This window comes from Gymnoscopelus braueri (assembly GCF_963280865.1).
Source record: "Gymnoscopelus braueri genome assembly, chromosome: 21".
In the NCBI taxonomy this organism is placed as follows: Eukaryota; Metazoa; Chordata; class Actinopteri; order Myctophiformes; family Myctophidae; genus Gymnoscopelus; species Gymnoscopelus braueri.
Window position 1 is genome coordinate 48,358,076 of NC_137623.1, and position 13,678 is coordinate 48,371,753.

Consider the following 13,678-nt stretch of genomic DNA (forward strand, 5'->3'; position numbering starts at 1 on the left):
AACATAGTTATGTCAGAAAATTGACAAACAAATATTGTTAACTTCAGTAAAACTATGCCTACCCCCAACCTCAAGAAATACTATGCGTAAGCCTACAAATGCCAAATCATGATCACCTCAACACATCGTCGGGGACAGAGATCGAACCGGTGACCTCCGGACTCATAGGCTGCCTTTTTTCTCATTGAGCTAGAGATATGATAGTCCTGGTAGTGTGTGTTGATAAGTCTTTCCGTCCCTGACGGACCAGGCCTTTGTTTTGCTAACTACTCTAGATCACTGGTTCCATAACCATCTACCGATAGAAAGATTGTACGTCTCCTCGGAACCGAAACTTCCGAAAGTAGCCGATCTACAAGCTCACAAAATGTTGCTATCTGAAAAGTTGTGTGATTGTAGATCGGCTATTTTCACAATGAAGTATGTCACACATTGTAAAAACATATTCTCAAATAAGCATTTCATGTTATCTTTAATAATTGCACATGCATTATTTGATGCAGTCATGTTTTGTGCGGTGCAATTGAAAAGTGGAATGACAGACAGACAGACAGACAGACAGACAGAGTGAGAGAGACAGACAGACAGAGTGAGAGAGAGACAGACAGACAGACAGACAGACAGACAGACAGACAGACAGACAGACAGAGTGAGAGAGAGACAGACAGACAGACAGACAGAGTGAGAGACAGACAGACAGACAGACAGACAGACAGACAGACAGACAAAAAAGCAAGTGCAATAATAGCACAATAAGACATGGAAACGGAAAAGATTGAAATTGAGACAAAGCAAATGATTGCAACAGGTGAAACTACTTTTCAGCTCAACCCAGCTGAGGTGGACATACATAGGACGCAGGGGGGTAATCCCAGGTAAAGAACCTCACTCATGGACACCTCAACCTATTGCCATTGACAGGAATCAAACTCTCAACCTTCGGACTCACAGGCTGAGACACGACCTGTAGTGCTATAGCTTCGTCCAGGCTGAAGTTGTCTGTTGAAGACCATACATTTTTGCCTTCTGTCATAAACCAACCCCCTGTTTCACTAACACTAAGATCACTCATTCAAAAAACATTTACCAATAAAGAAATTGTACAACTCCTCGGAACCAAAACTAGTGAAAGTAGCCGATCTACAAGCTAACAAAACATGAAATTATTTTCACAATGAAGTATGTTATACATTGAAAAAACATGCTCTCGTTGCTATCTGAAAAGTTGTGAGATTTTAGATCAGCTATTTTCACAATGAAGTATGTCATACATTGAAAAAACACACACTCAAATAAGCATTTCAAGTTATCTTTAAGAATTGCACATGTATTCATTGATACAGTCTTGTTGTTTGCAATGCACTTTAAATGAAGTCTACACCAGGTGAGGCTTGAACCGGCAATCTTAAGGTTGAGAGGCATTCGTTTAAGGGAGAAGCCATTGGTCTCTTGCTCTAAAAAGAGATAAAACGGATGATACAGTTTCACGCAAATAGCTGAAAAATCCTGGGTTTAAGTGTTTTTCAAACTGCTCAAAATTACGGACAATCTAAGGGCGGAGCTTACTGGTCAACGTGATAGATGTGTTCCTCATGAGTCAAGGCACATGTGTAAGCAGGTTTAATGGCTGTCGGCCAAACGAGGCATGACTTTTGCCTGTTTAAAGTTTGCATTTTCAAAAAAATGCTATAGCGCCCCCCTTTGACCAATTGGAGTAAGATTGGTTTCAGTGATATCTGGAATGACCCTCTACATTATCGCAAAGTTTCAAAGAAATGTGAGTCTGCATGTATGTGTTAGGGGCAGATGAATAATTGTCATAAAACTGCAATATTCATTGGCTCATTAAAGCTTAATTTTTTCACTTAGAAAAAAAAAAAAAAAAGTTTCGTGCAAATTGCTAAAAAATCCCAGGATTCCATAGATTTTAACAGTTTTTCATATAATTCAAAATGGTGGGAGATCTAAAGGTCAGAGGTCAAAAGTCAGAGTGTGAAAGTTGTTCATCATGAGTAGACGCATGTGTGTATGGAAGTTTTATTGCTGTAGGTCAAACAGGGCATGAGTTGTACCTGTTCAAAGTTGTCATTTTCAATTGAGTGCTATAGCGCCACCTTTTGACGAAAGATTGTGAGATTTATTTCTTGATAGTTTTTCATGACCATCTATCATATGGCCGAGTTTCGTAAAAAGCGTATGCACGGTTCAGCCAGAACTGCGAAAAGTGGCAGAAACAGAAGAAAGCAGGGCAATATTAAAACAGGGCCTGCTGCCATGCTGGCAAGCTGGCCCCGTAATAATAATATACATCATCAGCCCTATTTTGCGCCCAAGTTGCGCTACCCACTATTTGGGGATTTAGCATCGCGCAAGGGGCGTTCCCTTGGCCGAGTTGCTATTTTGCACCACCAGCCCTATCTCTAAAACACCTGTGCTACTCCTTACATTACGCATAGGTGTGGTTTGGGCGTTACATTAATAAAACCAATCAGCGTGCCAGGTGCCATTGCCTTTAAGAGCCGGCTGGCTATTCCTTATGCCCAGTGCTATCGCACGTTCTCCCCCTCTTGGAATAAAATAATATTTGATGCATAGAATTATCACTCACACATTGCTGGTTATAGAGAACTTTACATTGCAGCAATTGCTTGTGTTCTGGATTAATTAAACAGAATGGTCTAGTGTGGTTATAGATCACAGATCAAACTACATTTTATTTGTCTTTGATAAGCTTAACTGGCAACTGCTGATAAAAACACAATTTATTGACACAAGGAATTAACAGTCACACTTTTGTGGATTACTACTGTACTATAATGAGAATTACATTCAACTTTCACTTAATTCAGAAGTGCGGTGTTCGACTGCACTTACACATCCCGACGTTTGTATCATAAGCTCCAGCCTTTGATTGCCTTTGAATAAAACCATATTTGATACAAATAAGTATCTCTTACATGTTACTGATTATAGAGAATGTCATATTATTGCAATCCGTTCTTCATTTCCTGCGCAATGGATCAATCAAGCTGAAGTGCGTGGTTTGGAGCGAATGGTACAAATAATTGTCTTTGAATATATTAACATCTTATTTAAACATAATTGACACAAGGAATTGGCACTCTCACTTCTGCTGATTATAGTCACAGTTCGTTTCGTTTTGAATAAGGAGTGAGGGAGACCTCTGAATGTTGTGCGCCCGGCCTGACATTTCCATTGCAGGCGTGCTCTATCAAATGGATTAGGCATATCGGGTGGTCTGAGGACCCGCTTTGCACTTTCCCACATGCGTGTACGCACAATAGCAATTTTAGGCATAGCGCAACAGCACGCCCATCAGCCACACCTCCAGGTGCAAATAAGGGAGTCAGCATAATGTATTGCAGGTAGCGCCGTAAAATAGCATTTAGGGGAAGCTCATAGCGCATAGTGCCAAGGCATAGCACAGGTCGAAAAGTAGGGCCCAAAGGTTGCAATGCATGTAAATGTAATCATTTCGTTGGCTGTAAGAGATTCGAGCAGCCATACAGGCCTGCAGGCAGCGCTGCTCGCGCACGCGGCTCATTATTACAGTTTATACTGTCGTATATACTATCGTTCATTGTCAATTATGTTTTTTGTGATGTTCGTCCTTAGACACTTTTGTGTCCCTACCCTTGCTGTATCCTACAGTACTGCTCACTCTGTATCGGTACTTTAACTGCTGTTCTGCCTCTGGTGACTGAACTTCCCCTGCAGGACCAATATCTGTCTGTCTGTCTGTCTGTCTGTCTGTCTGTCTGTCTGTCTGTCTCATTCCAATGCCAGGCTCTACTATGAGGTTCTATTTTGTGGACTTGGGTGTCTATGTAGTGAACATGCTCACCTTTGTTCCTCCCGGCCAGCTTGTTCATGAGGTAGGACTTGCCGGTACGGTACAGGCCCACTACTGCCACCACGACCACATGTTGGTCAATCTGCTCTAGGATCGACAGGGCACTGGGGTTGATACACAGTCTACCATCCCTGCCAGTGTCTATCAGACATACTGGCTTCTTCATCGACACTCTGCAGGATGCCATGATGGTCACTATAGTGGAGATTCTACAACAAACAGGGAGTGGACATAAGGATAATACACTGCTACACACATGGTTATGTTATGTTATATATATAAAGCACATTTGATATGTCAGGTGCAACTCAATACATATACATTCACAGACAATAATTAAAAAGATAGGCAAAAAAAATAATATATATATATATATATATATATGTCTATATATATATTAAACTATACAACGTATCTCTTAGCAAAAAACAAGCATACGATTTCCGGTGAAGCCGGTCGATTTGACATAATGGCTTGACTGAGTGTGTGCCGCCAAAACTGTGGGAGGAGTAGCGGGACAAAATAAACTATCTATAATAACTAGAAAGGCGCAAGTGTGGTTGCACGACGTGAGTCGTGGGTTGCAGCCGCCGGGACCCGAGGAATACGCTGGAAGGAACAGCATCGGAGGCCGTGCGACGTGAGATTAAAATTTGGTGCTGATCAGATCCTGTGTTCGTGATATATAGCGCATAGTGCCAAGGCATAGCACAGGTCGAAAAGTAGGGCCCAAAGGTTGCAATGCATGTAAATGTAATCATTTCGTTGGCTGTAAGAGATTCGAGCAGCCATACAGGCCTGCAGGCAGCGCAGCTCGCGCACGCGGCTCATTATTACAGTTTATACTGTCGTATATACTATCGTTCATTGTCAATTATGTTTTTTGTGATGTTCGTCCTTAGACACTTTTGTCTTATACTTTTTCCACCACTGCTCATCATCACTTGAGGATGTATTGGTTCTCAGTGGCGTGGAAAAACTCGCCCCACAGATAACTTTATGAATTGTATTCTCATATACGCGCCGCGCTCGATGTGTAGAGGCAGACGTGTAAAACTTCACCTTCACCGGCCGAATATTTCGCATTTTCAGGTTGTTTATTCGTGTCACCGCAGGTGTGTAAAGCCCTTATGGTTAAACCCGAAATGGGCCCACAGTGGTGCGGTGGTACATGTACGTGGATTTGGAACCAACATTTCATCCTCCATGATGATGACACAAACTAGTTATCCTAGCCTCGTGCATCCGATCGAGACAAGACATCACGAGGTAAACAACCCAGCTGCCACGTGCATGCTGCTGGCAGTGTTGCCAAATCTGTTTATTATAAGCGACTTTGGGCTTGTTTTTCTGTAAAGTGGCTTGTAAGTATTGGGGGTCCTTGGCATGAAAATGTTATAGAATCACTGCTCTAAAACAACATTAGACAATAAAGTTTGACTGTGTTGCCCTAGTTGCTTATTTTGGGATTATTTTTATAGATCTGGTTGCTTGTTTCTTTGGCAAAATCTGGCAACACTGGCTGCTGCTGGTGCCATCAGGCTCAGATTCAGAGCGATGTAAAACATAACATTTTGTGGAAATACTTATGTTAAGATTACATTTCTGTTAATTTCAGCCAAGGGTCAACCGGTCAAGTTTATTTTATTTGTGATTCCACCCATATCCAAAAATAGTACATATGATACAATAGAATTGAATGACATTTCACAGAAAAAAGATATATGTATATACATTTGTTTTAATGGCTAATTGACGGTAATCGCGATTATAAGAAATAATCGTGATTATGAAAAATAATCGTGATTAGGTGATTATGTAATAACGTATAATAACATACCCAAAAAATTGGAAAATCAAACTCCTGGAAAGGCATCATTTTCAAGATGGCGGGAGCTTGAAATGCCAGGAGCTTAAAATGCCTATAAGCTGGAAGGGCATACTGTATGTGCCATTTTGAAAATTATGCCTTTCCCAAAAATTTTTATTTATTTAGCATACCCAATAGTAACAGAATCCATTGAAAATTCTCTTCAATCAATTATTTGGGGTTTCAACCACTTACTGACCTATCTAATATTGGAGTCTGTTTGCAATCAAAATCACCATCCCAAAATTCTAAAACTAGTTACCAAGTGCACAATCTTGATGATTTTGGCCGAATTCCCTCCCAGCTATGAGGAACTAAGGGTTCTGGCAGGCATATCCAACGTCACATCCACACCGTTTCTATAATCTGCACTGAACTTGAAACAAACACTGTTCGGGGGTCGGGCATGAGAATAGTCACACCTACAAAACTAAATTGCACACATATGGGACACTACAGCAGTGTTACAGCAGTATGTAACAGTCTAATATGAGTATAATTTTAAATGAAAAGCAGACAAGGACTTACCAGAGCAGATCACAAAGATGTTATAGATCTTTGTTCTCGTTTTCTTTTTCTAACAGTCTGAGGTTATTTGGCGTTTCTAAAGTGAACTACACTTCTACTGGCCTAGCTTGTACAGGATACGATGTGCCCGTGTCTCAGGGAGGACGAGTCAAATGCAGATGACTGAGACAAAGCAGGTGCAGTTGAGTTAATATGAATTAAACAAGGCACAAGAGAACTAAGGAATGGAGCTGGTATAAATACACAGATGAGATGGTGAGCAGCAGGTATGAAGGAATGCAGGGTGGCTGGATCTGATTGCTTGAGGGGAAATGAGGTGTGGTGACTGGAATGTGGCAAAGACTGATGTCTATCAAACATTGTTTGATAGCTTATCAAACTCTGCTGTGCAGGTTGTTCATGTCAACACCCCCAAGTGTAACCCTTTAGTTATTACAGGCAGGGTATAGGACCAGTTACTAGGTTCGGAAGAGCAGTAGGCTATCACGGAAGAATAATTTAGACCACAGACCATAGGTAAGGTTTTATAGTAGCCCGACGGCTTGTATTAACAACAAATAAAAATAGAATGACAGACGCACAAACAATAACAATAATCACATAAAACAAAAGAAAACCAACTGTGTTTAGACAGTTAAGTGTCATAGATAAGTACCTCCTTTTAAACACCCCTGTGAAACACAGGTTAAACAGGTAAGTCTTATTTTAGTCTCTATTTTAGTTTCCCTTTCAGGTTTTAGTTCTAACTAAGGTAAGTATAAACTAAGTTATTCCTCTTTAAGGTTCACAGTAAGTATTAGTTTTTCCACCAATGTATTATCCTATATATCAAATAAAAGACCTTGATCAAATCACCTTAACACATTCACAGTATATACTCAATATTACTTAATCACTCAATCAACAATGTTAAATCAAATGACTTGATCAATAATCACATTACAATTCCCATTACCTTAATAATAACCATGTCATTTACAGGTCTTAAAAGAATGAGATGAATGAATGTGTGGCTCAAGGGTTCACAGAGTGTGTGTGAATGACAGTATAACTGTAAAGTTCATTGAATGTCCATCCAGGTATGGGTAGGTGTGTGCAGTGCAAGTGGCTAGCACTGTGAGTCTCACTGTGTTGCTGCAGTGATGTGAGATGAGTAGTGTTGAGTCCTACCACACTACCAAGTGCTCAATTTCTGTTTAAGGGTTCTGCTTTGAGATCTTGATCCGTAGTAGCCCTGAAACATGACTGTCATACCATGACAGTCATGGTGCCGAGTCCCCCTGGTCTAAAGTTGTGTTCGATTTTTTCACATTGCCATCTCTCACATAAACATAAACGTTCAGATTTCAAATATAAAGTGCTTACCACCGAGCCACGGATGTTACAAGGCGACACGGACCGCGATGAGTACCCGTATTGTTCAATAAAAAGCATTTTAATCCCATCGCCGGCCATTTTCTTTATTGTTTTTTTTTTGTTTTGTAATGTATCAGAGTGCAATACACCTCCCAACCATTAGTGTCGCATGGTTGAAAGTATCGGAGACAATTTGGAGAAAATGGCCGGCGATGGGATTAAAATGCTTTTTATTGAACAATACGGGAGATACGAGTACTTATCGCGGTTCGCGTCGCCTTGTAACATCCGTGGCTCGGTGGCAAGCACTTTATATTTGAAATCTGAACGTTTATGTTTATGTGAGAGATGGCAATGTGAAAAAATCGAACACAACTTTAGACCAGGGGGACTCGGCACCATGACGCTTGTATACAAGCGTCATGTGAACCATGGCTAGATCCGTAGTATCTTGGGTAGCTCGCCATCAAACTTCATCCATGGAAGTGATTTATGCCAATATCACTCGAATCAATTCCAATAAAAGCAAAAGACCTGACCAAGTCAGTGTTCACTGAATTCACAGAGATTCAGGATCTAATGTTTCAGGATCAAAAGCACTCTTGTCTCAAAAAGAGATGGGATCAACCAAAAATATCTTATCTATCTAACAGTAAATCACATTCATCACACTTGTCTTTTCATCACACTTTTTCTCTGTCTTTCTAGCTGTTTGTTTAACAGGCTCCTGTCTCATGTTCTTTCCAGAACATTCTGTGCTCTGCAGCATGTGATTAGCTGAATCACATCACCTGGCTTCAACGAGCAGGTCTATTAATTGAGAAACCTCATTGGCCAATTGCTTCATTGGCTAGATCAGAGCCCCTCACAGGGCTCTTAAAGAGACAGTAACAAGTGGATGAATGTGAATCCAGACTGAATACATGAAATAAACCCATATATTACCATACTCTGTGTAGTAAAATAGTTTTGAACAATCCTATTTAGTTTCCATCTTTAAAGCTCTTTTGTAGAGGTTTGGATATTTTATTTGGTTTATATCCTAATTCCATTTCTGTTTAGATCCTTGTTTTAGTGACTTGGCTATTTTGACCTGGGTTACACAAGCTGGACAGCATTCCAGGGCGAGTGATCAGCGCATTCACATTGCAGATGGCTGGGGTCTTCATGGACCTATTCAATCTCTTCCTTTCAAAGTGTTTAGTCTCATCCTGCATCAAGTCATCCACCTCTGTTGCAGTGTTGAACAAAATAAAAAGCTAGGTAACATACTTAAAGGATTGGGATCCTTTTGTCCTCACTCCAATAATGAGCACCCACCCAGTACCCTTACCAATGTATTTACCAGCAAAAGACAGTGGTGTAATGGTGATTTTTTCCCAGGGGAACGGTATTGTAATGACGTCACATGCACGTGCGCGCACGCTCACAGCCACCGGTGAACCTGTTATGCAAAATAGCCATTTGGGTACTTGGCTCGGGAATCTAGGGGGGTAAAAGATTACCAGTGGAACGCCGTGGTGTTCCGTGTAGTGACCAAAACACCACTGGCAGAAGATGATGCCTTAGCTAACACTCTCCACCTTCACCCATGCACACACAAATGGTAAGACAGCTTAGACAAAACTATACTTTTCAATAGGACTATTGAAGGAATAGCCTATCCCTAGTATGCAGCCACATGCTGTTATAAATGAAATAAATGCACAAAAGAATACACCGAAGTCTAACCCTTGTGCAGCTACTGATACACTATATATCCATTAAACACTAGGCTACACATTTCATATTATTAGGCTATTTTCACATAATATACAGAAACGGCAGAATTACTTAAACCACTATTAGCTAATCTTAACACACTAGGTACTTACATGAATACACACGCGCGCATGCACGCACGCACGCACGCACGCACGCACGCACGCACGCACACACACACACACACACACACACACACACACACACACACACACACACAGACACAGACACGGACACACACACGGACACACATGGACACACATGGACACACATGGACACACACGGACATAGAATTGGAGCACTAATAAAGAGCAACTACCACCCTTCAACTGATGAATTAATGTCTCAACTCGTTAATTGTTTCTCCCGTGCGCGTGCATCTACCTAGTAGAGGTTGTCCAGCACATACTTGCTGGTCAGCCTTTTGCACAATGGATGAAGGTCCGCAGCAAAAAATGGTGCGATAAAGTTGTGCTTTTGGAAATCACTGATCTAGAATGGGAGCAAAACTTTTGCATGAGGTTGCAATCATTCCCAAAGTGGACTGAGCAATGTGCATGGCAAGTCTTAAGTTGATCGGTCAGACGGTTCTCAATCGAGATGCGGGGGACTCACACGAGCACAATAGCGCATGTACGCGCACACACATGCACTCACATACACAGAGATTATGCATATTTATTAATAGTTTACAAAATTGCATAATATAAAATAAATGATGAATAGTGAAACATCACATAAATGTAGTTGCAAAAATAAAAAAAATGGCCACAATAAATGGCATGGAAGCGGTGCAGTCTGCAGAAAGAACATAGTAATCGGGTTGAGGTATATACATGGAAGAATGCTCCTCTTGATCGGTTGTGAAAATGTGTAGTCGTAGACCACCCCTCTGCAACCGATTACAATTTTAATCGGGTTGGGCTTGCTCGGGTTTGTTCATGGAGCATTTTTAATCGGGATGAGGGTTTAATCCGATTAGAAGGTCCATTTTAACTCAGCTGTGTGGAGGCTGTCATTTTGAAGCTGTGAATGAAGAGACACGGAAGCAGACAGAACGTCGGAAAGTAATTACATTGATTGTAAAAAGAAAAACACTGATAAAGAGTGACAAACACTTTTGTGAGGAGTTTGGTCAGACTTTTGATTTCATTCAATTTAATTTCAAACCAATTATTGGAAAACACACTGAGGGCTGAGGCCCTCTTTTCCAGTGGTGCCGAGATTCCAAGTTTGAGAAAAAAACAAACAATATAAGAAGACATGTAAAATAAATAAAATAGCATGATTTACATGAAAATTACATCACATAATTTATCAACAACAATTAAAACAGGTGCAATTTAGATTGACCAAAGTTGATATATCCGACTGAAAGTGACCTAGGGGAACAAGAGAGCTGTACTTAAGCAAAGCCTGTAAGTGTTCCAGGTATGTGGAGCACAAAACTTGAAAGCAGACTTTCCAAACTCAGTGGAGACACGTGTAATCTCAAGCATCAAACAGTCCTAAGAGGACTGGAGGTATGCTAGACACTAGATTTCCACTCCAAAAGAGAATTTAAATAAGAGGGTATAGCCTACTCCCAATTAAAACTTTATGAATAAATACAAATAAATGCTGATCTCTCCTAGTCGCAAGGCAGGGTCAACCAACCTTATTATTCAGTATGCAGTGGTGGGTGTTATAGCTACTGCCTGTTAAAAATCTGAGGGCAGAGTGATAAACTGAGTCCAAAGTTGTAAGTGTGGTAGCATGATGATATATATCTAATGTCCCCATAGTCCAAAGCAGCGAGGAACAGTGTCTCAATTAGCCTCTTTCTAGTAGGCCATGGAAAGCACTATCTATTGCGATACAAAAAGCGAAGCTTCATTCACAATTTCTTTGTTACAATCTCAATGTGTGTATGTAAGTTTATCATCCAACCAAATCCCAAGGTATTTATAATGAGGCACTCGTTTAATGGAAGTATAGGAGCGGCACCAACCCGTTTGGTGTTTGCACAGACCAAGCGTTTTGGTGAGTTAAAACAAATGTATTTAAAAAAAGAAAACGTTTATGTTTGCACCTATGAATGTAAACGTTTTGACCTAACAAGAGTAATGTTTATTGTGTATATTTTTGTTGATAAAATGTAAAAATGTATTCATGAAAAACTAGAAAAAGTGCTCCTCGAAGCACAGGTCTCCGCCCAGGTAGGTTATTGTGGGCCAGCAATGATCGGAATTCGCCAATCAGGATGGGATACGAAAAATAGGACAGATCCGTATTGATCACTTGACTATAGAGATAATGTGTACCGTTAGGCGTGATGTTTGGGGAAAAAACAATTGGGAGTACTATAAAAAGAAATTATTTGCAAAAATCGGCGTCCTGGTGGCGCTATAATAGGGCACTGTTAAAAGGGTTGCCTTTGTTCCTCAACATAGTGTGAATGTGCGTGCAAAGTTTAACCGCAATCGTGCGCTGCGTTCATGATTTGTGGCATTTTGTTCTAAAAGGGCGACTCCTGCAAACTTTATGTCAATCTTAGCCAATCAGGATGGAATATGACAAATCAAACAGATCCGTCTTGATCACATGACTATACATTTTGATCAAATCTGAAGGAGTAATATCAGAAAATGTGTTTTACATAACTCGGCCTCCTGGGGGCGCTATAAAAGGCAGATGACACACACACACACACCCACCCACCCACCCACCCACACACACACACACACACACACACACACACACACACACACACACACACGGAAGGACAGACGGACGGACGGGCATGGTGCAAAACATACTCTCTCGCCATGCCTTTCGGCCTGCTGGACAAGGGTGCGTTCGGAAATGCGCACCGGGAGCACACTCACGTATTAGTTTGTATTGGCCAGTGCTCTCAGTGCTATATATTCGAACGCACCCCTACAAGGCAGCTGAGCTGACAGCAATCAGCCATCAATCTGGGTCTTGATAATGCTATACATTGACCCACAGTATTAGAAACACTTCATTGGATTGATTTGGTTTGTTGATAGAGTTGTTTGTTTTCTTTATGGCCTGTTGTACAGGTCATGGTTTTTGTCCTTGTCGGAAAAATCCAGTGAAGATCTCTGTTCTTGGTGATACAAGATGACAAGCCAGGAGGCCCACGGACACTGAGTGAAAGGAACTGTTCTACATAGTAAGGGTCCACTTTGCATGGTCAGACCATTGAAACTCACTGCCAGAACGGTAGGAGTGTTGGGCTTTGTTGGGAGTGTTTTATTTTTTATTTTTTAGACTTAACTGAGTTAAGGCTCAATTTAAGAACTGAGTCGTGGATTAAAACACAGAAACAGAACTGAGTCATACTGTACATTTAAAAAAAAATGTTGACGAGGAAACAACTTGAACTGAACTCTAACCTGATTGAAATATAATATTGTATGTAATATGCTTAGCTGACATTCCATGTTGAGAAAGGAATTAAATAATTGGCTGTGATCGCGGGTAGGAAGCCGATTGGGGAGGGAGGGATGATTTTTGTCGCTGCATTGATGATCCCTATTCCCTACAAATGGTCAGGGCGCCTGTTCAAGGGGGGGGGGGGGTTGTGAATGTGGGGAGGATAGTCTATACCACCACATGCGTTACGTCCCCCTAGTGAGGCTCTTCACTGTCAGGTGAAAAGAAGATGTCATTGGGAGGGTGAAGACATCGGAGGAGACTACGAGTCTCCTCCGATGTCTTCACCGTAAGAAAGGATGGATCACTTGTAGAGAAGCAGGGGAACTGGGAATTGGCTTAATTACTAAATTGGGAATATGAAGGGGAGAAAAAATATTTTCTTTTGTCTGCGTGGGGTGTTCTGTAGCATAGTCTTTTTTAAATGAGTTGTCTTGTACCTATTATATGCAATAGTAGGTCTCAGAACTTATGTTATATCTGCTTTAATAATTCTGTTATTCTACTTTTGAAAGAAATAGGATATGGGATCTGAGAACATTTTAATAAAGAGATTTTGAAAAAAGGAGACAAGAAGGGATACGTGAAATACTTACCTAGATGCCTCATGCCTGGAGGATGTTTATTGGGTTTATTAAGTCATTGTACTGTATGTTGTATATATTGTCTTTTTCATTGTCTAATTTTCAGATAAAACTGTCTATCAAACAATGTTTGATAGACGTCAGTCTTTGCCACATTACAGTCACCTCACCTCATTTCCCCTCAAGCAATCAGATCCAGCCACCCTGCATTCCTTCATACCTGCTGCTCACTATCTCCTCTGTGTATTTATACCAGCTCAATTC

General features: G+C 40.8%; 1 protein-coding gene across 3 annotated transcripts in view; it reads right to left on the reverse strand.

Moving 5' to 3' along the window:
- The window catches only part of LOC308077640 (guanylate-binding protein 1-like), a 66,605-nt gene extending 60,127 nt beyond the window's left edge, over window positions 1–6,478 (reverse strand). For all 3 annotated transcript variants that reach the window (XR_013932418.1, XM_080418454.1, XM_080418453.1), the window contains exons 1-2: window positions 6,273–6,478; window positions 3,866–4,083 (exon numbers count right to left, since the gene is read on the reverse strand). Coding sequence is in view for 2 of the 3 variants with exons in the window: in XM_080418454.1 (XP_080274580.1) it covers window positions 3,866–4,061 (196 nt within the window). In the remaining variant the exon portion in view is untranslated. The remainder of the gene's footprint in view (window positions 1–3,865; window positions 4,084–6,272) is intronic.
- Window positions 6,479–13,678: the final 7,200 nt, after the last annotated feature.